At 40.2% G+C, this 26,241-nt stretch overlaps 1 protein-coding gene across 4 annotated transcripts in view; it reads right to left on the bottom strand.

Annotated features, from left to right (window-relative positions):
- triob (trio Rho guanine nucleotide exchange factor b) overlaps nt 1-26,241 on the bottom strand; it is a 114,536-nt gene that overhangs the window by 59,988 nt on the left and 28,307 nt on the right. For all 4 annotated transcript variants that reach the window (XM_080897194.1, XM_080897195.1, XM_080897197.1 and 1 more), the window contains 6 exons: nt 11,899-11,973; nt 10,155-10,269; nt 7,530-7,722; nt 6,644-6,748; nt 6,023-6,463; nt 5,135-5,257 (listed from right to left, as the gene is read on the bottom strand). In XM_080897194.1, coding sequence (XP_080753320.1) covers nt 5,135-5,257; nt 6,023-6,463; nt 6,644-6,748; nt 7,530-7,722; nt 10,155-10,269; nt 11,899-11,973 — 1,052 coding nt within the window. The remainder of the gene's footprint in view (nt 1-5,134; nt 5,258-6,022; nt 6,464-6,643; nt 6,749-7,529; nt 7,723-10,154; nt 10,270-11,898; nt 11,974-26,241) is intronic.

The raw sequence follows: 26,241 nt of genomic DNA, 5'->3' as shown, positions 1-26,241 counted from the left end.
AGTGGTGAGCTAAACAGCACGGCTAACACGAGTTCAGCTTTTGAATACACAGCAGAAGTTAAGTTGTCATAAATAAAAGCATGGCGGTTAGGACTAGAACTACTATAATCCCATAATAAATCTTACACATCAAATGTCACAGGAAGAACTGTCTCTGAGGTTTTATGTGGTATTAGGGACTATTGGGATTTTGGGGGGGACCTCCAAATCACACAATCATTCAGGGGAAGAGAGGAAATCCAGACATGTTGGACTACTTCGGGTGGTAATCTAAAACTGATGGCTGAAGGAGAGAAGGGAGGAGGAGTTGGGAGAATATAAATTTAAAAAGTCTTCTTAATTTAAAACTGATGGTGCCATAGGGAATGAGAGTGGCTGTGGGAGAGAAAACAGACAGAAATACGGAAAATGGAAAAGAGGACAGGTCCCAGAAATGAATCGATCTGTAGAAATAGACAGTGTCTATCCTGTAAAGGAAGCACAAGAAACAGTAAAAACTCCCAAAACCTTAAAGCTTTAAATACTTCCTGTTTCTAAAATGACCAGTAACCAGACTCGCTGCTTTAGTTACAATATTTACTGAAGTGAAAAATTCATGGGTAATATAGGGATGTCAAGCAATATAAAAATATCTCTGCAATGTGCAATTCTTCAGCTAGCTATAGGTTAATATAAATGTAACTTTGCAGGACGTGTGAATTTATGCTAACCATGAACAGTATGAATGAACAAACCAGTCATATTGGACAGGATCCTAATTCAGTCAGCAAGGTAGCTGTATGGAGATGACTGGCTTTGTAACATGAAACACTAGTAAACCCAAAGAGTCATTTGTAAGATTCCTTTACTCAAACAATGTAAACCCAGTTTTGAATAACTGGGTTATCTCACAGTTCACTTTCCCAACACCCTGTGCTCCTGCTTTCCAGTTTTCACAGGAACTACTCCTAATCTCTGTGAACCATCTCTTTGTATACAAACTAAAGGCAAATCATTTATTTGCCTTTAGGAATTTTTCTGGGTTTTCCATTTTTTAGTCCACTGAACAAGATACAGTATCAAAATCCCTCCCGAATCCTTTGGAATTCAGATTCTTTTTTTGTAAACATTCATTCTTCTTTTCTTTTTTTACATTTTTATATAATATATGCTGTTATATTCCAGATGTAAAAAGTAGCTGCCCGATGCTTCCAGTGAAACCTTTTTACATTGGCCCCTCCTACCAAGTCATTTGCATCCATAAAAATCTGTAAGGCATTTTAGAAAAACACATCACACAGTCACTAACAACCAAAGACACCACTCAGCAATGGCGGAGCCGGCAGCAGAAAACGAAGATTACATGACAATGGATGCTGACCTGTGGTCAGAAGACGACAATACTTATGAAGTTGCAGACACACTCGGTATAGATTACAACGCAACGAGGGACTCAAGAGAACAGCAACCAAACCCTGTGTTCAATGGTAAGAACAGAGAGGAGCTGAAAAATCAGAGAGCTGCGACAAACGCAACACTGCCAAACATCGGAAACCAAAGCGCAGCCACCAACCGCCCCCCCTCTCTTAGGTACATGACTATCAGATGGCCAGCGTTCAATTCCAACAATGGAAGAAAGCAACCTCCTGAGTTAGGTAAGACAAATATTCAAATTCAGACGATACAAACACATTAAATACAAACACACAAAACTATTAACATTATTTTCTCATTAGTTTTTTTCAGGCATGTTACGGTGTGTCTGGTGGTTCTGTGTATTCTGTTAATCAGCGTACTCATCTGTGTGAGCATCGCTTGTGAGTGTGAACTTCACTTTCGTGAAATCATAATGTTATCACCATTTGTATACACTGATCTACGCACTGATGTATGGAAGACATTTTTAAGCCACTACACCAGATCTAACAGACTACATTTAAAAATAGTGATACTTACAATGACTGAAAGTTTTATCCTCATCTTCAGTGAATATATTAGCTCATTTATCACTTAGTCATGTTACTTTAACTGTCCATAGGACCATGAGCGTGGAATAAATCTTCTTTGCATTGCTGTCCTTTGTAAAGAATTACGTCTGTATGTGAGCTTCAGTTGTACATGAACTCATAAACGTATCATTCCTTTCATAATAGGTGCCACTTTAGCTGGGCATCAGATGAAGTTGACTGAAGAAAACAACAAGCTACGCGGAAAAAACAATGAGTTGACGAATCAACTAGGCACGTAGTCAATAAACACAAAATCAGCATTAACATCTTCGAAATTCAGCACAACTTCATCACAACAGAGTGCAAAAAACACAAAATTATGTCCAGTCTAAATCCTTGAGCAAACAGTTTCTTAGATATATAAATATATATTTATTTGAAAGTGTACTTTTTTGAAAAAACCTGTTTCTGTATTTACAGATAATTTAAGAAACGTTTCCACAGCAGCATATGATGTTTCCAGTGATGCTTACCCTGCCTGCCTCTCTGGAAGAACATTCTTTGTACTTAATTATGAAGTACTTGATGTAAGAAAGCTCTTTCCCTGTATCTCTATGTGTGCGTGTGTATATGAATGTTATGGGTATCAAACATTATGCTCAAACGTAACAGCTTCATTTATCTTTAATGCAGGATATCATGACAGAGTGCTACTTCTATCTGCGCAAAGTCAGCATGGATGGTAAAGGCTGCAATAGCACATTTTCTTGGAGGTGTGCACGTACCTTTCTCTGAGACTGCAGCAAATATACAAAACGACTGCTTGTACAGATCATGGCATTTCTACAGTCTGATTTCGGGCTTATATTGCAATATTTTTTGGACAGTTGTTATATTTGCTGCATAACATACATCATGTGTTTCCTTCTCAACAAATATGACTAGAAACATTTCGACTCCACGCATGACAGTTTGAACAAATCTACTAGCAATGCTTATTAAATTTAATCATTACAAGATACCCAAGTCCTGTGGCTTCAACACAATCCCACCATCCCCTCCGTCACCTGAGGCCCGTGGATTCTTGTAGTTGGATCTTAGCATTTCTATGACCTTTAGCTTAATTTGTTGGGATGTCCACTCCTTGCAAAACTTTCAACTGTCTTGATTTTTTTCCCAATTGTGAAAATTGTAGAATTACAGAATAAGTTTGGAAATGTCCTAACGATTGATGGTTAGCAACAATTGCTTCTTTGAGATCATTACTGTTGACTTGCTTCTTTGGCATCTACATCAAACATCTGAATGTGTCGCATCATCAAACTGTTAAAATCTTCAGCAAAACTGTGTTAGTTAACAAAACAAGCCAAACAATCTGAACTCTCTGAATTCATTTTGTGATATTAGAGTTTTAAAACCTGTAGTAGTTGGGAAAAAAGGCATCATATGCTACATGTGTAAAATGACGGCTCTATTAAAAGTGTTTAAAAAAAAGCTCCTTGACTCCTAAAGTGAATTTTTAAGTACCTCCCATAGGGGGAGTAACAGTATCATAACCCTAGGGGTTGTATTTTGCAACGTGACACATTATCTCTCACATAACAACAAAGAGTCACCATCAGCATTTGGTCCAAACCTTCACTTACACATGACACTCCCATCACTGATGACTGCCTGACACAATACAGTAAACACATGCTGGTGGGGTTTTTTTTGTTTAGTCGCTGGAAACTGGCAAACGAGTAATTGCGTTGTTTCACCTTGGTTTTACTCTTGCTACAATGTTGACACAGTCGGAGAACGCGGACACACAAACAGGAGAACAGGCAGTATAAACACACCTACTGACACTGTGTGTTTCCATTGTGCTGTGCAGGCAACAGGAAGGGGAAACACCGCTTCCTGTGGAAGAATAGGTGGAGGGGGCGGTGGTCTTTCACTGTTAAACCATCTGTATGCATGTTTGTATATGTTTGTCTACCCCAGGGGTAGGCAACTCCAGGCCTCGAGTGCCGGTGTCCTGCAGGTTTTAGATGTGTCCTTGATCCATCACAGCTGATTTAAATGGCTAAATTACCTCCTCAACATGTCTTGAAGTTCTCCAGGGGGCTGGTAATGAACTAATCATTTGATTCAGGTGTGTTGACCCAGGGTGAGATCTAAAACCTGCAGGACACCGGCACTCGAGGCCTGGCGTTGCCTACCACTGGTCTACCCTGTCAATATGGGCCTGAGTATACAGTGTAGGTCTATCTGTCTTCTCAGCTGTCTCAGTTGCTTTTTGGCTCACCTCAGCCAGTACAGTTGAAACATCCGGCTGTGGGAGGTCACTGAAACCGCCCTCTCTGGGCTGAATGTTGCAAATGATCTGTAACACCAGTGACTCTATAAGAAGATTTAGGCCAGTTGCCCTGCTCTCCATTGGTTTCACTTTTGCACTAAAAATAATTACTTTTAGAAAGTAGCACGGAAAAATGGCAGGCTAGTTTGCTGTTCAAATCAGAGGTAGTGGGCTACATCCTTATTGTTTCTCAGATTATTTTGAAGCTGTTTTTAGTCTAAAATAAATCTACTAATTTAAATGCATCCCACGAAGCCTGGAACAAGCTTGGTTTACTTGCTTGATGATATATGACAAGCAGGAATAACACACCATTATAAGTTATGAGGGATGTAAGAAGAAAGTGCACTGCAAAGGATTGACAAAAAGGATGAAACAGAAATCTTGCAAAGCTTACCAGTCAAACTGTGACAAAGGAAAACAAAGTTAGGGCAGAGTGCATAGTGTGGTGGGTGCAGTGACACAATACTATATCCTCAGCTAAATTTATTAGCCAACAGCAGAGCTCTAAGGACTAGAGTGAGCTATGATGTCGCAGGGAGGAGGGTGGAGCAGAGCAGCAAAGGGCAGCACACAGCGGTGGGAGGGGCACAAAGGCAATGCGGGTCAATTATGGGAACAGCACCATGACAAGACATGACAAACTGGGGCAGAGTTGAAGCAGAGTAAAAAAAAGATGAATATGAGAAAAAGAGCATGGCAAGACAGAAGACATCAGTTTCCCCATATAGGGAGAGGGTGGTTTGGGATGAAGGGTGGGGAAAAAAAGCATTTAGTGTGGATGAGAGGAATGACGGCAGTTTACGATTGCATTACCTGTTTCTGTGCATTTGTATGTGCGTGACAGCTAACGATAGGGTCTTACCATGCAGTTCATAGCGAAGTGGTTGTGCTGCGTCTGCAACTCCACAGCATGCTGGTGGTTCCCTCCGATCTCTGTGTAACTGGTCAGGAAAAGCCCCTTGTTGTGCATTATCCAATCAAACATCTACAGAGAGTAGGTGGAGAAAACACAGTTAGCTTTACAAAAAGCACATCAAATGAAAAGCTGCCCATCTTGTGGTAACTCATAGCAGCAGGAGTGAGAGGCCTTGTTGATTGCTAATTAACCACAACCGCTGAAGAAGGCAAAGGTCATCTCCAAGCTCCTCTGATAGGAAAACTAAAAAACTAAAAGACCGCTGTTGTTCACCCTCTATTGAGGTAAGAATATGACAAATGTCTGTTAAATAAAGGTACTTGCCAAAAACCCTGAAAAGTGTATAGGGCTACAGTTTCCATTAGCACACACTCACACATTACTTAGAATATGAAAAACTCAATTATATATTTCCAAAGGGCATTTAAAAGCTTGTAAACTCAATGGGCAACCAGAAATCTAAATATATATTTAAAGAATATAAGCAATTTCCACTGTAAGTGTAAAGATGACGTATTATGTCATCCATTCATTTAGAAGGAAAAGAAAATTAATATTCAACACCTGCCATCAGTCAGCTTTATTAAACCTTTACAACCATATTGAGCCTCAATTATCTGGCTTACATGGTAATGATGATGATCATGTTATATTCTTTTATGCCTGAATAGAATTGGTAAGTATGCTCATGCAAAAGATTAGTCAGGAATGACTGCATGTCCAAAAAGTTAAACCGCTGTAGTGGCATATTTAACATCAGGCATACTGCAGAACTGACAACACAATTAACTTTGTGATTAGTTCATTTGTGATTAGAATGATTAGTTCTCTGACCTTCTCAGCATCTTGCTCAAACAGCCGCAGCTGGAAACACTGGTCCAGCTTCAGTTTCCTCATGTGCCACAACTGCTGCAGATTCTGCCGCATCCCGTGCAGCTTATCCAACACACCCGTCACTTTAGCCACCAGATTGTGCGCGTCCGCGTGCACGTGAAACCCGTGATGGTGGTCGTTAGAATCTCCGCTAGCTCCAACACTCCCAACCCCTGCAGTCTGTGACTGTAGCCTTTGGAGCAGCCTCCGTCCCTGTGCGTCGAGCTCCTCTACCGATGCTTTGGTGGCCCTTTTCTTCAGTGCAGCATGTTCTTCCATTAACCGCCGAGCCCCTTCCAGATCCCGTGGGAGATCACGCTGGGACAAGGTTTCCTGGAGTTCTTCAAGGCGTGATAAAGCCCGCGCTGCATCACTGGCAAACGTCTCATAAGAGAGCCGCACCTGAAAGGAAAGTTAAAAGTCAACTTTTTTTCCCCAATGAGGATACGGAATTGAATTTTTAAAAAGATCTGCAATAAGACTGGTCTTTGACTGATGTTTTCTTAAGTAAGCGCACAAAAGATTTAAATTAAAAACCATCTTATGAAGGAACAGATGTAAACAAAAGAAAAGAATCAAAACCTCAATCCATTCATCATGGTTGTATTCTAGGCTGCCCTCGAAGTCGGCTGTCAGCTGGGAAGGGTCCACAATCTTGGTTAAACCCTCTAAGGAGACCATCACCGTCTGGTGCGGGAAGGCAGATTTGGGACACACAAGAAAATAAAAAAGAATTACAAATAGATGAAAGGGCGAAAGAGGAAAAATAAGCACAGTTTACACTAATATAATCACCACCATATTCCAGACTAGTCAACTGTTAAGTTTCTAAAATATTTCTTACTGTAAAAACTTGACTCTAAAGATAATGTGCAATCAGTAAGCACTGTACACCCACTGTTAGAATGGGTGTGGTGAGGTGACAAGAAAGACTGAGTTATCTCTCATACGAATGCTTCTATCACTGTGATCTGCCTGATAAGTAAAACTCTACGGCACTTGATGTGCACCCAAAAATAGTACGTTTGACGTCATACACAAAAAGAAAAAAAACAACAAAAACACAACAAGTTGCTTGTCCAAAGCCAAATGCACTAAAGTTAGGAATAAACTCTTTGCCATGTCCTATATATCCTGTTTCCATAGTAACTGGGTCAGAACTAAATATACCACCTCAACATGCCCACACGGGACAGAATCGTGCCACTGACACAAAGCACAGTCCAATTAGAGCTGGTAAAAAAGGCCAGTGGGTATGCAAAACTAACTAACAGTTTACAACAATTTGCTCATCTGAGCATACGGTACACTGACATGACGAGACAACAAAACAAAATGCATTAATCATTATCGAAAAGAGAAGAAAATCAAACCAAAAACCAAAAATTACAAAAAAAACAAGCTGGAGGGGTTAAAATGATTATCTTTTTATGTTGAACTATTTAAAGCGCGTTCGAGCATCGCCTACCTCAAATTCAAACTTGGAGCTGCCAAAGTTGGTCCTCTGCTTCTGCCAGAAGTTGTCTGGCTTGATGATAAGAGCAACGTGAATACAAGAAGGGAACGATTCCTGAAGGATCTTTAGCAGAGGTTTGATGCTGTCCCACTTAGAACCACGCATGTCCACAATGACTGTGAAGCCATGTCTGGCCACCTCCTCACTGCAGAAAAAAAGGAAATAAATAAAAGAGGTCATATCCCAGGATAAAGGGCTAATTCACAAAGAAAAAGATGCAGTACGTTTAACATTTATAATGCTAACATAGAACCATTAAAGCCAGGTTAGAGAAAAAAAAACTTGCTGGCAACGAAAGGACAAAATTTGACGTCACTGCCTCGAGTCGTAACATAACATTACACAGCCCTTTTCTAAAGGAACTGCTGTAACTGAAGTATCCAATCTCCACAGCATCTGGAGAGGAAAGAAAACAGTTAAAACATTCAAGCGTTGAAGTTTCCACCGCCGCTTACCAGGAGTCCTGCTGCCGTACACTTCCATAAAAGGTTGTTTCTCAGTATTAAAGGCTTTAATCTGAATGTGTAGCTAGGACACAGAAATAGACGCAGGGCCTCCTGCTCTATCTCACTCTGACCACACTCTATGAAAACAGATCGGCAGCCAAATGGATAGAGAAAAAAAAAAACAGAGCAGAGCCGATAGAGAGGAGAGCGAGTGAGAAAGAGAGATACTGAGACTGGAAGGAGGGTAAAGAAAAAAAAGGGGGTAAGGCAGCAGAAATATTTAGACAGGAGGAAGAGAAATTAAGCTGAGGAAAAGAAGCTGGCCTCCTCCTGACTTATGACACTCCTCGGCCTTCCGACTGGATGACTGGCCACCTCTGACTAATCTTTTATCCTCTTCAGTCTTACCTCTTTCTGAAGAGCTGAGCAGTTTGGAAGCCTGTAAGTCTTTGCACACCAGCTGTATCGGCTTCTACGGCTTTAGTTAGAGGTAGATACTTGTTTTTTTTACCTCTCAGCCCTAAAAAATACTTTAGAGAAAATTATTGCAACACTTTTAATAAAGAGATCAGATTGGCAAAATGATCTGCCTTCAGATAATGATTTTAACATAAACTTTTTATCCAACACAGACTGCTCTCCAAACTTAAAATAACAGGCACTTTGACATAAAACATAAACTCCTTGCGTGCATAATTTAGACTTCATTCACCCTCTTTTTGGGTTTTAAGGCATTTGATCTGAGAATATATTCTGTGGGATGATAACTACGCACATAATCTATAGGGAGTAAACAAAGTAAAGCTGTGAACCCAACAGTTAAACTTGATTCTGCTGCTGCTACTGAAATTTATGCAGGAACTGAAAATGCCTCATTCAGCCTCTGACATCCCACAGATGAACTAAAAGATCAGTGAATCTGCACTCCATCTTTTTTTTCAGTAACTGATCTGGACCACTTCTTGCCTCAAGACAAATCTCCAAACTCCACCGTGAAAAAGACTTTAAAGCAGTCAACCTGCAAAGCACTAGTAAGCATAGCACAGGGGAGATCAGACGCAGCAGAGAAGAAAAGTGCAAACTTCCCTCTAAGCTAATGACAACTGACTCCAAACAGGTAAACGCCCGGAGCTACGTATTAAAAGTGCTTCTAGATTTGAAGATCAGCCTGCACACAACTACAGGGAGCAACTTTGGAAATGCTTCCTGTGGCAACACGTTTTGAGTGTGCAGCAGACTCTAGTCTAGCATGACAACACATCAAATGCAGGAATGAGAGGTGAGGTGGGGGGTCAACAATTGGCAATACACCCTTAGACACTTTACAGAGAATCCAAAATAAAAACAGCCCAGTTTTTTTTTTTTAAATTAAGAAAGGTGGGAAAGTCAAACACAAACCAAACAATGAGTATACTTTGTCTGTCTTCAGGCTTTGTGGATACATGACCGCTAACCATCTGATGTTAACTTGTTTGACATTTTGGATGTGGGACAATCATGGTGACAATGTAGGATCAAGTGAATAAGGTCCCAGTCATACAGGCCTAGAGCGCACAACCATCTGGCAATCAATGGTCATGAAGGAAAGATGAGTATTTCCTGAGCGAGTTGTAAGTGCAGGTTGATGGAAGTCGCTGAGAGCTTTACTTAAGCCAGTCAGCGACCCCCTGGCAGCTACCTTTTGGCTGGGAGAAAAGTGCATTCCCCCAAAATGTCCTTGTGACTACATTGGTTGTTAGCGTATTGCCATGGTGGTAGACTGAATGGAGCTGATGGACTTGTCTACAAAGATTGGCTGGCTACTCTCTAAGCTGTAGCAAAACTGTGAAAAGTACTACTGCTCACCTACAGGCAACTACAGGCAACCTGCTAAAAACCAAAGCAATCACCAAAAGGTTTCTGGAGCAGCATCTTCTTTAAAACTAATTTTACCCAGTAACAGCCTCCAGAAACCACTGCAAACCAGTTGGGGAACACACATTTTCATCTAGCAGTTGTCAGTTGTATCATGTCCAGTTATTGCAAACAACTCTCGATGTCACGTGGGAAACATCAATAGCAAGCTATAGCAGAGGTTATATTTGAGCGTCTACGCACGTCCATAGTTGGGTGTGTGTTCCACTATCCTTACCTTGGGATTGTGGCCAAGTATGCTATGAGCCTGCGCAGGTCTTCGGGTCGTATTCTGTCATGGTTGCTCCGTGCTGGAAAGGTGAGAATCGGACCTCCACGTCTGTCTCTGCCACCTTCGCATAGAAATACAATGACACAAAGAAAACCTATTTAAATTATGAAGATATTTTCTTTTTACAATTGTCAGAGATAACTAGTGAGTAGAGATAGCTGGTTCAGATAGAAAGACAGGTCAAATCACAGTTACAAGAGTGGTAATGGAGTTCCAGTCACAGAGCTATAACAAACCACACCAACTACTAATCTGACAGAAAAAAAACATCTTAAATTACTCACAACTATGCCAATACAGTTAACACAAATGATGTAAAAGTCAGATCAAAACCATGCTGTGTCAAATTCACAGTTCAGAGAAATAAGTGAATGCTAATAAATTAGCTACACATACCAAATGCAACAGGGGAGCCAACAACTATACCCAAGACCAGTCTCCATTTCCATGTGAAAATTTCACACTTGATGTCACTGACCTCTCACCTTTAAAGCCAAAAATGTGCCCATGTTATCAACCTATTAAGCTAGCAAATTGAACACCTGCCACAAAATTAGACAATTAGCCCCTAATGGTTTATAATACAGTCAAAAAGATAGAGACTCCTGCTGCAGATAAGCACACTACATAGTTGGCTTAAAGTACTACAGAAAATACTGCTCAAGTTTTGGTTCCTAGAGTTTCAGTTGTGCATGTTTCACTAAATAAATAGATTAGAAATGTGAATAGGGAAAGTGTCTAACCGAACTCATGACTAGCTAGTAGGCTAGCAACATAGGCAGCATCTGTATAGTTAGCTTAAGCCAAGTGAAAATGATGAGGCGTCAGTGATCATATGCAACATTTTTTGAAGCTTTCAAGATTGGTTAATCTAGATAAACTATGAGTTTGGTGTCATCACAGTAGCTATTTGGATAAGTGACCTAGCCTACACAAGCGAGAGAAGAAGCAGGTGACAAAAAATGAGACATCAAAAAGTATCCATGTGATTAGAAAAGTGTACTCCTATAAAACTCTGATGAGGAAATTATATTTAATATTGTGGATAATGGTTTATGTTAATTAATACAGATTAATGAGAAAGGTCAACCACAGAAATATAAATCAGAAAAATAACATGATTTGGAAGAAAATGAGAGATACCGAGGAAACAGATTAAGATATTAAACTAGACAATAAATGCGATAATTTAGGTCATCTGGCTGCAAGAATCGGCGAGATTCACTAAACAACGACCAATACTCAGGGGGAAGTATCAATTCTCGGTTGGGCAGAAAACTCACCATGGACTAAGCTCACTGGTCTTTAAGCCGGATGAGCAAAAAATGTTTGACAGGTTTCACAGAATACATTATTTGATAGAAACAAAGGGATTTTCTAAATGGCTGACAGTCTAAGAAAGTAGAATTAGAGCAAAGCATATTCTCAGGTTTGTCTAAATGCTAAAGTGGCTTTACTCCAGCCTGCCTTGCAAACACTAAAATACAGGGAATGACACCAAACATAGAGCACTGTAAGGACTCTACAGCAATATAGTGATACAATGGCTCCTTAAAATAAGAGCACAATTTTGCTGAATGTCAGAAGTAACTAGACTGACTTCTTCACTGAAAAAGGATGGATGGAAGTTTCAGTGAGCTTAAAGTTGAAACAGATATTTACAATTACAGCACATAAAAATGACACTGACCTGAGAGAAAGGCAACCTTCTCCTTGAGGATTGGAAGCACATCAATGGCCTTCATATCCTCATTACGATGAAACCCTGAAACACAGAAAAAATAAGCAGAATAGAATATTTAAAATCAAAATATTTAACGCAGAGACAGCAATTAGACCAAGTTCATTCAACCTTTACACCCACGTAGAGAATACATGACCCTGCAGCACACCAAAAAAGACGAAACACTTAAATAAGGTAACCCACTTTATAGCACAGCGCGCAAAAAACAACATAAATGTACATTATAATGCTTTTTGTAACTTTGTTCATATCAATGACCACAGACACAGCAGAAGTGGCTCTATGGAACTGGTTAGAGTTAAGGTTGATGTTGTTACTAGTAGCAATTCTGAGGAAGTTAAGACTGGCTGCAGATCTAACTAGTTGCCAAGAAAATCTCTGTTTTAACTATCTGCTTCTTGTATCTTGCAAGCTATTACATTTGCATTATTTTTGAAATAGTCCATTGCTTTAGCACTGAATGTTCAGCCTACTTAGGTTTACTCAGGAATTCCCACAATAGTCAGTGTGTTACACTATGTTGCTGAAATGTCATCCCCTTTGCCTCGCCTCCTCAACAGATGGCACATGGTTAATACCAGGAAGATGGAGCATTTATGTACACACACACACACACACACACACACACACACACACACACACACACACACACACCCTCAGTCTCTCTTTCTCCTTCACATGAAAACAGCACGTTTACTGAAGGCAGTATTTTGGTATTTGGTGATAACTGATAAGCATATTTATTCTTCAGGAAATTTCATTATGAGGACTGAAAAGGGCAATAATGCATAGCTGAACGCAATCATGCCATAGTTAGTAAAAGAAAATATACATCAGCCATGATGATATTGACATTTCAGGCTGGTGAATATATGAGTAAGGAGCTGGCGGGTAGGGAGGGGGCTCTGCGTGCACTTTCAGTTTGCTAGTGATGTCATCAGATATTCCTCACGTAGCTCTTAGTCATCTCTCTCACACAAACACATAAGAAATGTAACCGATGCAGTTCATTATCTTAAGTCCCGCCACCACATAAATCACCGCTATCACCTGAACTACAACTGACTCAAGGCGTGATAATGCTATTAGAACTGAGGGCACAGACTATCACATCCAGGATGGCGCTGAAAAATAACAGTCCTGCTTTGCATAAAACGCTTCAATAAGACGCCGTTTGGGGGGCTAAGTTCTGATAAACAGAGCCTAGGGGGTCAAAAAAAGAAATATATAGTAACAACTTTGCACAAACACGGTGCTGCTTTGGCATTTCTAATATAAGCACTTTATCATACTGACTACCAACAGAAACCAACTAATCAGAGAGGCCAGTCTACTGAGTGCTGAATCATGCCAAATTCCCTTCAATAAAAGTCAGTCGTGACAAGTACAAGCCAATATCTCCAGCAGGAGGTAGTGACTTAATATTACTCTAAAAAAAGTGATGGCTTGATGGCACAATTCAGACACTGAGTGACATGCTGTAATGTAGATATATTTCAACACGAGTGCCATTAAACCTGTGATTGCGTCTCCTAAGTTGTTAGTGAGTTATAAGCTGAAGATATGAAGAAACAAGAAACAGGCTATCTTTTAAATGTGCAGTATGACATCACAGGAATAGAGAAGCCAAGTCGGATTTGTGAAAGCATAGAGAAGAATATGAGGACAGAACGACCAGCTGTGACAGCACACACACAGGACTGCAGAAAAGCAAAGAGAAAACAACTAAATAGCTCCTGCAGGTTTAAACAGCTCCTGTAATATTGATTTCAGCCACGGTTTGAAGTCAGGCCTGAGCGGTATCACGTCACCTCTCTGTAGGAAGCGACTGGACTGATTCAAGGATAATGTCACAACCAGCTGACAGAAAATGGGACTGACGTAGCATCAATGGCTTTTTATTGTCTTTCCATTGGTAAGAGGATAGGGAAACCCACATATTTTAAGCCTCCATGCTTCATGTCCTCCTACACCTGTGTGTCTTCTCTTGACTTGCAGATTTAAAAAAAAACCCATAGTAATAATCATGGAAAGAGTTAACAGAGAGACTTCATTGTGTGTCTTTAGAATAGTGCTTTGTTGCTGGGACTGCATTCACTGAAAATCAGCACTATACAGAGCAAAGGCAAAAAGAAACAATACACCTCTAGCAGGTTTTTGTGTTAGCACATGTGTGCCTTTCCTGTGAAGTGTGCCCCAGACACATTCCTCTCAGTGGTAGTTTATGTAAGATACTGACTCTGGCACGCAGCCAGCACTGACCTCTGTTACACTCCTGCTTTCCCCGCTAAAACTCAAGCTACGCACCTTTCTCAAACACCACAGATCAGACCAGGTCAGCAGAAAGCTGGGCATATATGCACTTAAGCTTTATGTTGAGGACTGTGCTAAGCTAAACAGATCTGCAGTTGTATATTTTAATGCCTAAATACTGATTTTTCAAAATTCGGTGGTGAATTTAACATAAATGCTGCATTGCTTAAAAAAAAAAATCGAGAGCAGCTGGCAGTAAAGAGAAAGTTTCACAGTATGATGGCCTATTACTTATGACATCAGAGCCTCTCCTAATTTTAGTAAACAGTAAGTACTACCCTACACACTGTGATTCATGACATCCCATCACCGCCTCTTGCCACACACACACTGTTGTGTAGTTCTTCAGGCTTTCTAGGGGTGTTTCAAGTTTTTCTTTGGACATTTTCACTCATTTTCAATCCAGTCCTTATACCTGACCAAACCACTTAACACTGAACTGTGAATCATTCAAGCATAAAAAAGGTAACTAAATCAAGGGATTAACCAGTGTTGTGTCTACACATAACAGAAAACTTAGGAAAGAAACAGTTTTAAATTGTATTGCAAAAACACATCATTTGTTTCCATTTCTTCAAAAGAATCTATGAAAAATGTCAAAGACAACACAGTCCAAGCATTTTTTCAACCAACAAGTTGAGTCTTAAACCGCTGTTAGCCAAAACTTATATCTCAGCATGTGTGCAGTATGACTTTAAAAAAATCTTAGGAAACTGGACAAGTGTTGGACAAAAGGTGTGCCAGGCCTAAGAAAAAACATTTCAGCAAATGAACAGCATCTGTAAGTCACGTCCTTATGAAACAGGAATAAATCCTTGACCTGACACACGAACTGAAAAAAGCAGCTGGCCCATCAGTTGATCTTTCTACTGTTGACCGAAGTTCATCATTGGAAGGGAGGCTGTCAAATTACATTTGACTGAAAATCAGTGACAGTAATGAATCCAAGATAAATTTTTTGGTTCAAATGGTCATTGGTATGTGCACAGGAGATCAGCAGTGAGGTACAACAGTGAATGTCTACATCATCATGTCATGGTGGAATTGATGGAATGGAATTATGAACTCAGAAAAGTACCATCAAACTTCGATCCACCATGCAATACTATGAGGAAAAAATCTCATTGGTGAAATGACTTCATTTTGTAACACAACAATTGCTAAAATATTAAAAGGCATATCTTGTTGGTCAAAAACACAACATAGCCTCCCAAGAGCCCAACGTGGGCTCATCTTTGAATGGAAACCAAGAAGCCTGGAGAACTATTCCTGAAGACTAATGAAGAAAGAAATTACTTAAAGCTGTGTTGAAGAATAAAGGTGGTCACACCAAATATTGACTTTCAAGCTTGTTACAATTGTGCAAATGCCGTTTTTCCCTTAAGTACTGTATTTCAAGTTATGTTTACACATTTTTCAATAACTTCCTGCACCCATTTGTACACATTTCCAATTTTCCTAGCGAAATATAAAGAAATGGGGGGTGGCTCGAGGCTTTTGCATAGCACTGTATTAAAACAAAAGAAGCACACACACAACAACCTCCTCCTTTCACTACATGCGACCCTTCATTTACAAGTCTACTGAGCATGAAATAAAGCTTTTCAATCAAAGATTCTTTGTTCATAGCGGTCTCATAATGAGTACAATCCATTTTACTGGTGGCGTGCATTCAGCACCCTGTAATATGAATAATGCTTGTCCACAAAATATGCCCTTTATAGTAAGCTTTTTATTATTATAACATATTACAACAATTTAAACAGGAAATAAAGACAAAGGGCCTTAGCAACATATCTCTCCTCAAATCTAGAAAGTATCAGGATATGCCAGGTGATGAATGCGAAACAGAGGATGACAGACATGACAGATCATCTAGACATATGCAATGCATAACAGTTTCTCATTCATTACAGGCAGAAATGTGGGCAGCGACATATGCACTTAAACACTCTCTGTCTCTTTGCGCGTTTGTTTATGGAGACATTGTGCAGACATCCATCAAAGGTGCAAATAACACATAATGTGTGAAATAAGACAATTCTCTGGGTTGCGAGGCGTGCTCTTTGTAGCAATTTGCATTTCCACTACATATTTAGGTCGTGCACTATACTCTGATATTGTTTTACTTTATTTAATTTTTTTAATTTAATGGATATTCAGTGTGGTTCAAAACCATGTAATATTCACGATCCCAACAAGTCATCGCAAATGGCTATCCTGCCCTGAGCCTGGTTCTGCTGGAGGTTTCTTCCTTTCCACTTTCGCCAAGTGCTTACTGATTGGCTGTTCTCTGATTGTTGGGGTTTCCCTGTAATATTGGAGGGTCTTTACCTTACAATGCTTTTGCGCTATATAATTGGAGATTATGTATCGGAATTTCAGAAGCGGGACCACGCCTCCTTCTCCTTCATCTATATAGGTTCCCCCCAGTTCTGCAAACTGTTCATTCTTGTTTACGTGCCCCACCCTCCCTCCCTCCTTGTTCTCAATTCTTTAACTTCTTCACTCCTATTTAGTACATGGGGATCTGTCAGGCCCAGGAGCTGTCGCCAGTCCCCTTCGAGGCCTTCCCCAAACCGCAGCTCAATTCATGTCCAAGCATTCACCTTTACCTACTAAAACGCTGTCAAACCTACAATGAGGACGTGGGCCCAGCTAGTGGAATAAAAGTAAAAATAATTGAATTGAATAGAAGAAAAGGTCAGAGGTGAATGATTTTTCTCTCTTTCTTGCAATCAATAACAAGCAAAAAGCAAAGATGATCTCGTACAGTTTGCTCATTTGTATAATAATGCAAACTGCTGTATGTTTAGTAGTGGCAGCAACTTGGCAAAACTTGTGTTTTCATGTTGCCCGAGGGTCAGTCAACCCTTACAGTTTAGTTCAGCTTAAGACAGAAAATTGCAGCTTGCATTTAACTTCACGTGAGATCTTAACTGAGCCTGTACGTGGGAGTAAAGAGCTTCATGCATGGTTTCGAAACTGTAATGTTTCTGTGATTCCAAAATTCCACAAAGAACATTGCGTTTTCAATCTGTTACTGTTGCTCTGCATGAATTTAGAAAGCAGAGTCGGAGCAAGAGGTGATGACACAGATTCACTCTGTTCAGCCCTTTTTTTTGTCTTTCTAACTCCAAAAGGATTCTGCCCTAAATCCATCAATTCGCGTAGTCATGTAGCAGAAGCATGCCAATCCTTTTCCCTTTGCCCTCCTAACTCCGGGCTGGAAAGACTCACATACTAATCTGAATACACTACTGGAGAACAGATTGTCTTCAGTGTTGTACTAATTCTTCACAGCACAGACTGAGAACATCCTACATCGTTTCCAATCTGGGTTACAGGCTAGTTTTTAGAAGGCTTTATTGAGATGTAATGGGGGAATGAATGCAGTAAGTTTAGACAGTAATGTAGAAATTCTACGAACCCCCAACCAAAATTGCAACACATGCAGAGATAATTGCAAGCAATTGCTTCACCTACAAGCGCTGTAACAACATCTCATAATCCAAAATGAGCATATGTGCGTCGTCTTTCCACAGAAAGTTGGAAATCACAGCCTCGATGCACAGGGCCAATCCCTTTGATTCCAATCCGTCAGACCACAGGCTAGACTGAACACGGTGCATCTGTGCAGCCTGCCATGCCACATGATGCCAATCCTCTGGCTCATAACCTCGTAACCTCAAACTCAGACCAATTACAAGCCAGGCTAAATGTAGTGCAGTGGAACAGATCAGGCATGCAGCATAATGCTGCAGAAATGCTACAGTACAATTCCACTGGCTGATATCGTGACCATCCCAGCAAAAATTTGATAACGTGCATTCCAGCTGCCAGCGAGGATAACTGTGGTGAGATTCAGAGATTTAGAGCAGCACTTGCTATGAAATGAATTTCATACTAAAAATGTGCACCCAGCATTTTTTCATACAACAATATTTTACCGGACAAATCTAACAAATTACAGCTGTAAGAATGAAAGACTCTTTAAAATTAAGTGGTGACTACGTATGAAGATTTATAATGCAAGAGCAACATGAACTGCAGTGCAGTTCATATGCTTCTTCCATACTTCAGTTCTGGGTCAGAGCCCAGTATGTGACCCTCACTATGTGTTAGTGCTAAAAGAGAGAACTGGGAGTCATTTGTTGCACTGCTCAGCATGGTTTGGCTCAGTATATATGCAGCTTTTAGGGAACAGCGCAGACACTGAGGAAGTGTGGGAGCGGATTCATTTATGGGGCCAATATACCCTGTCAGAACAGCTTGTTGGACAGTCCAGAAGCTTTGGAAACTGCCTGACATATATCTAACCCTGTCATTGTTACATATACAGAAAGGCACACTTGTAGCTTTAAAGGTTCTGTATGTGTACGGATGTGTGCTGGTGCTGTTCTGGCTGGTGCTTCACGGTGCAGCAGTGTGACTGACATCCTTTGTGAGCCTCTCAGAATAGTGCTCCCTCAGAGGGACGGATGTGCCAATTTATAAGCTTTTTGGATAAAAGTAAAGAGAACTTTGGCAAAAAGCAGGGCACAGGCCACAGACACTCCATAAACTGTACATAAAGGATGGAAATAGTCACTGTGTTGCCACCCACTAGTCTTGGAAACCTTAACCTTAGGATTTTGTATGCCATTATATTAGCTCTTTAAGAAAGTTTGGGAGAGAGGGCGAGCTGTTACACTATTAGTTAACACTAGCATCCCTGGTTAGCAAGCTGTATCCATAAATGTTGCACAAACATGTATTTGCTAGTCAGTGGAGATTAATATCAATACAACACTAGCAAACTTCAACAGACCATTGGTCACCAATACCGAAACACATTCATCTTGGAAGGAATGTACCACACAGCAAGCCATAGTATTTGTTAGATAATGTCATTAAAAATGTTGTAACATGCACTGACAGCATAAACATGTCCAAGAGGTCCAGCACAGTGAAACAGTGTAAGTGAGACCTGGCAGACAAGCTATACATCAGCATCCTTCTGGAACCTTCTCTCTCTGAATGCATACAATCAAGTTTTGGAGGTTTTTGCAGTATTTTTGATGTATTTAGCCAAAACTGTTCCAGCCAGTATTCTGGCTTACTTTGAGCTAATTGTGTAATTGTGACACTAGGTATGCCATTTGTTTTAAGCTCAATAAGCTCCAAATTTTTATTTTTGAATCAGAGTTGCTTTGCATGATTCACGGTTCAAAATAGCTCTTGCTTAGCCTATACTGGACGCTAGCACAAACCATCAGTTCATCCGCTGTCTGACAAACGCTGCTCCAGGTCCTGTCACTTTAAATAAGCTTTCTTCTAACTGGCTGCCTCTCAGTCTGAAATGCCAGTGAGTGGTTCTGCTGGGCTTACAGACAGAGCTGTAAGTTGGAAATAAAGATATATCTATGACATCATACAGATCTAAGAGTAGAGATAATGTATAGTGTTTAACATGAGCATCCACCATTGCACCACTAGCGCAAAAGTAAGGCAGAAAATTAAAAAAGCACAATAACTCCACAATAACAACAACAACAAAATCTTCAACACGCAGCTTATACAATTCAATACTGAACTATTGCAGGTATTTTTGCAATCTTTTACAACAGGCTTAGAAAAGCATCTTTAAGCTCAGTTAGCACATCCATTCACACATCACCTAGATTTGTCATGTGTCTGCCATATGAAGTTGTCGTGTCGCGCTCTATTTCTGCTCATCCCCCTAGTGTGTAGTGGAGATCAAGCTACCTTTCCCTTCATGTATGAATGTTTGGCCTGGTCTCTATGACAAGCAGGGCAGTCATCATGTCCCTGGTGTGACAACCAGGACTAGGAAGTGAGTGTTGCTCCGTGCAACAGGGTGACAAGATAAAAAACAGCAAACTCTCTCATCGCGCTCTCTCTTGTTCTGCTCCTCTCCCTCTGATTCTCTTTCTAGGCTCTTCAGCTGTAAATCACCTGCATTTATTTATTTTTGCCGCTTTCATTCACACGTCTTCCTCACATACAAAGCCACTTCTAGCAGCCCCTGCCCCACTCCACTCTAATTCTGCGACCTTCATCGGGAGCTGGCAGGGGGCCTGGGGACTGTGGCGAGCTCAACTTTCATCGGGTTTCTCATATTGTTGTTACAGTGTGGCTTACAGCAAAAATAACACTTTGCTCCAACCGCAACCCCTCGACCGGGATATAACCCCTAAACCCAACAGAAAGAGGCCATGAATAAATCATAACAAACTGGAAAGGTAGAATACAAAAAACTAATACCACGCTGTGGCTCTCACACTGTGCTTAAATCTCAAATCTGCAATGTCGCTCCTTCAGATAAAACACTGCTATCATGGATTCTTCTTTTTTTTTCTCATAAATTTTTTAAATGCTGCTCGGCACATTACTACAAACAGCACAATGTTTAAAACAAGCTGAATGAAAACTTAAATGCAACCTTTCACCACAATGTCACTTGCGTAAATAAGTTATTATGGGGATTATCACAGGAAAACCTAAGAGATGACAGACTGAAACTAAATATATGTTAAAGATTAAAAAGTCCCGCTGAATGAACGAGTCATCGTCCAGAACAAACCGCGGGACTAACAGCTCTGTAAAATCATGTCCAAGTCAAACAATACAACAAATACAACTCGACCCCTAATTATAACTCTTATTTAGCAGAGTGTGTGAGCAGTTGAGGGGCAGTGCAAAGATAAACAATGGTCAGCAGTCTTATGCAAGCCAGTGATTGTGCATGTGAAGGCTGTTTCACTGAGCTGTTTGTGAGGGAGGCCGACGAAGGGTACAATCAAAGTTTCAATGCTGGATAATGAACTACTGTGGTCACATCTGTGCCCTCATAATAGTGCATCGCTACGCAAAACACTTGCATGCACACTCCTGGAATTATCTTGCAAGTGTAGCACTTTGCAGCGATATATATACGAGGTCTGCAGAACTTGGGAGTGAGCCTGCGGTCATGAGACAACGTGCGCGGCTGTCTGTTTGTATGTGCAGCTGTTTCATTCGCGATCCGGTTAGAATACACCTTGAGAGATTATAAGTCCTTTATGTGTTCTTATTAAGATGCTACAGCTGTTTCTCTGTTCTGTTCACAGCTCACTGAGTCTGAATAACAACCACAGTGTTTATGTCTCCTCCTTGCTTTGTTCTTTGCACTTTTCATCTCTTGTGTGACGTCCTTTCACTCTGCCTGTCTCCATTCTCACCTCCCTCTGCAGTTTGACTGTATTTGCTTCTGACATACTTGGCATTCCCCTCTGCCTCACTACTAGTAACCCACTGTTTCTGTTTGTTTCTGTTTGGCATTACTTAGTTTAGTCTTAAATCTTGGGGTGTGGGCAAAGTTGCTGCTGAAATAAATGATGCAGGACGACAGCATCAGGTTTTTGATCCAGGCGATGTCAGCAACAGAGGACGGCCTTTCGATTGGAAGCGCTCAGCATTTTGCATCTATCCAGCTTTTATAGGGCAGGAGAGCCATAGCAGAATATATAAATGAGACATCTAAAGTGCTGCAGCATTTAATTTCCCTCAATAACATTCATCAGAACATCACAGTGCACACATACTCATGCTTTTACAGTACTGTTGATCATCGGGCCAAAAGACTAGGTCAGTGCGCTTTACCATACAAAACAAAAGCTCACTCAGTCTCAGGTGCAAAGATTGATCCGAGCGTTGCCTTAGTGTATGTATTTTAAATTAAACTATGCCAGCGGCTTCATATATCCTCCCTCAGCTGGCTCTGTTTGGATCTCACTCTGCTGTGTACCCATCATGACAAATCGCACCACTTCTCCTAATCGCCTCAGAAGTCATCTACTCAGACACCTGCATTCATTACCCCTACAGGTACTCAGTCTTGTGATTAAACTAGTATGGAGGAAGAAAAAAAAAGATGGTTTTTACTACAAAAAGATGGGCAGCTGTCATTTCTTCTAGTGGCATTAGAGGAATATATTAAGGAACTAAAACCATCCCAAAGCTATGCACAATATGTGAATCTTTCCATCAAGACCAGCTGTACTGGTCAATCTGTTTCAACACATGGCACTGACCCACTGTGGCTGTGCAGACTGACTATTTAGGTATGGTCTTGATTTTCATAATGCACCCTTAACACCCAATAAACAAATATAAGATAGTATTTTCATTTTCTTCCTATTTATATGGTAATATAACTTACAGTTCTTAGTCTCAATCACTCTTGCTACCTACTTAACAGGAAAATGATAACCTTTTCAAGCATCCGACAATGTACACATAGACTCTCTTGTCCCTCCGACTGCCATAAACATCAAAACACAAACCCCTACATCTTGGCTCCTGCGACCTAAAGAGCAACACAGCTCAATAAAACCACAGGCTTAAAAACATAACCTCAGTTAAAAAAAAGTTTAAAAAAAAAATCTAAATTAAAATCTTCACAATAGTATCATTTAGTGTGCATTTTTTGAACTGGTTTGCTATGCATTCCTATTATTTATTTCTCTTGGGATAAGCTTTGATACAGCTGTATTGCATTAAAGCCATTCTGCACTAATCATGGGACACAAACATCACAACTGACAAAGCATTGTGAGGCCTAATGAGTCTCCTGATCACGAACATTAAATAAGGAGGGAAAATAAATACATCTCTAGAGATCGGAATGAATTTTGGTAAATATCTCTTCGTGGACATTATTATTTTTTAACCACACACCCTGTCTCATCACAGGATTTTGGATAAGCATAACAAAATACATTTATAATAAACAATACTCTACCTGATAGCCTGATCAGGGTTTTTCCAGCCTGGGCGTACTGCCAGCTGTGGTTATCCAGCACTGCCATGGGTAAACTAAATCCAGCAGCAAACCATTCCAATCTATATAGTCCTACACAACATCCTATCAAAATTTACAGTGGCTATCGCCCCTACCCATTCTAGCTTTCTGATTATACCACTGTGGCATGGTGAGGAGGCAACTAAACAGCCGTGCCATATATTGGTCAACGCCCCGCCACCCACTGAGCTGCAGAAAGCCAAAGACACTGCCAGCTCCTTTTTGCCTTCACCAACTGGCTTTTCTTCACTATGTCTCCCCACATGTCACTAACCCCTCCCCAAAACAAGATTTAGTAACAAGTGCTGCTTTGCATTTAATAGTTTCTCCCCACCCTGTGTGCCTGGCTAGGGTTAAGCCAGCCAAACAGTTGTAGCTGGTGGATTTGTGAGTGAAATAGGCTTTAATAATGATTGGTTGTAATCTGCTCTCTGACTAATACTCAGAATCTGTTGCTATGAGCTTTAGCAGTGGGCCACCTCAGGGCCCTTAATGTAAATAATGTCCTTCTTGTCATCTCTTCAAGTGTATTTACATACAGTGTGTCTGCTGGGACTTGGATCTTCTTCACCTGATGCAGTTAGTCTTTAAAATTGATTGATGAAGCATGCACACACACTAATAATCAGTTTGTTCATTTGTGTGAAAAGCTTTTATATTTTAGCCCTTGCGTCATGTTAATAAACCTCAAAATAACTGAAGCAACATTGATGCATAAAGTAATTAGCTTGCTGTTTTCCTATTCTATCGGGATGAATTGTATTGATATCCATCCAAACTGTTGCATTTTCTATTTTTTTTTACAAATTATAAAGAAAGTTTAGATAAGACTGAAAAATAAGAGGCTCAAAAACACATGAACCAGCAACCAAAAGTGTGCTTAGCGTGCATCAGCATTCAAGCCGCAGCAAAGACTTTATCTAGACATAAAGCATGACACTGAAATTTAGTATGTGCAGACATTTTTGACACAAAAGCCATAAAAAAGACAAGAAATGTGAATACTAACATTCACATCTTTAGTATTCTTTCAGCAGCACTTTCTGGGTGCACCTACCGACTCTGTTAGCTGCCTGATGCGGTTCCGCTGTCAGCCGACCTTTCCTGTCCCTGAGAAAGCCCATGTAGTGCAACCGGAATAACACGGTCAGACTAGCCATATCCAGAGTCACAGATAACAACCCGGGGTCTCATAGGAGCTTCGAAAGGCAGCGATCCTTTCGGTTTCCTCTAACTTGTGGGGAATTTATACCCTCTGAGGTGCTGAATGTGTTCTCTGAGGTTTTGAATTAAATAGTTATCTAAGCGCACAGAACCTGAGGGTTAACTGTGCTTTGTTTTGGTTTAGATCTTCAAGTATTATCTTAGAGCGTGAAAGCTCACAGCGTCTTGTCTCTATGAGCTGAAAGAGAGGTCTGTCCCTGCTGCATGTGAAAGCAAGAAGGCCAGGTCACATATATGTGACTGATCCTGTTGGAATAAATAACTGAGAGGGATTGTCACCTCTCGGTGAGGGGGTCAGTGACATGCTGACAGATGAGTGTGTGTAATAGGTCAGGCTTTTCAAGCTGTAGATATACAACAACCTAACAGCCAATAACATTACCTTCTAGACATGGACTGCGTCGCCTTTCTATAAGTATGCTAATTACAATGAAATGTGTATATGTCAGTATATTAGGTCAATATTAATTGTGTTGTTACACTTTAACAGATAACTGAATACAAAAAGTAAATTATTTGAAGACGGTTATTAGATAAGGTCTCTCATTCAGATTGTTTCCAACTGCAGTTTTTGTATTTCTTATGGATCACATTTCATGCGTTTCAAGCAGAGGGAATACAGAAAAGCAGCAGTTATGAATTTAATTGCTGCACACGCATTTTGTGTCTGTATTAACATTTTGAATGTAATTTTTTCACTGTATCACTTTAGTTAATTAGCTCTCTTTGCCCTTTTGTTTTTATCCTGTCAGTTTCCTTTTCTCCTTTTCTTCACAACTTGGTTCATTCTTGTTCCCTCACTCGTTTGATAAGCAACGACTGTGACAAGCAGTGTGTCAAACAGGGAGGTAAATCCGTCCAGAACTCCTTTGTGCTTTAATCAAACTATCCTTATTTGGTCCTACTGGAATAATTAATGGTTGTTAAGAGGAAGTGATATATATTTGTATCTTTTATTTCATCTATTTATTCTATAGTTGTATTAACTTTAATGCAGCTTTCATATTTGAAATTTCATTCCTAGTCCTGTGTGCACCCTATTCTGTGTTTGGACTACATATTGTGTGTATTCTTGGCCCACGTGGATCACTACAATGGGAAAGCACTTTGGGTCAGCTTTGGTTATGTTTAAAAATAATAAATAATTAAAAAATAATAATTAAAAGCGACTCAAGCCCAACCAATATATCAACCAGTATTAGTTATTTCCCAATTTATCAGTATTGACATTTATAATCTCAGATAAATGACAATGTAAAAGGTAAAGAAGAGACGGGAGAAACATCCTTCAACCATCCTTCAAGGGCGTTCTGCTACGTCTTTGTTGGCAACACATCTCAAAAAGAGACCACGAACACCGCAAGCAGATGATAAATGAGAAATCCGTGAATTGTTGTGATATTAAAACAAGAATATTTTTAAACTGTCTTAATCTTAAAAAGGGCTCATAAATACGTACACTTTACAAACGTTAGGAAATACATGTGTTTGAAAGACAAAAAAAAATATCAGCGGATGTTTATCTGTCGGGCTGTAAAAGATGCATACTTGATATATCAGTCATATCTGCCATATTAGGATACTATACCAAGACTAGCCATCCAAAGCTAATTGTGATCTATGTTAATAAGTTGTCACTTAGAGTAGAATTTCATTCATAGAAATGTGTTCACCAAAAGAACTATTCGTGGTAGCTTCCTGTAGCCTTTAAACTGCGTCTCTGTGACCTCCAAACAGACTCCATGTTACATGCTACACAGCTACTGTAGCAGAGAGAGGGAGAGGGAGGGCAAAGGAGAACAGAAAGACCACAAGAGAAGCAGTCACTGGGAGAGGGACTATAAAGAAGATTGAATGTCCTTTTCAGTGCTGAGCGCCCATGTGCATCTGTCTGCTTGCAAACCCAC

This window comes from Rhamphochromis sp. 'chilingali' (assembly GCF_963969265.1).
Source record: "Rhamphochromis sp. 'chilingali' genome assembly, chromosome: 11".
Taxonomy (NCBI): domain Eukaryota; kingdom Metazoa; phylum Chordata; class Actinopteri; order Cichliformes; family Cichlidae; genus Rhamphochromis; species Rhamphochromis sp. 'chilingali'.
Note: the sequence above shows the minus strand (reverse complement) of the source record. Positions and strands in the feature narration are given on the sequence as shown.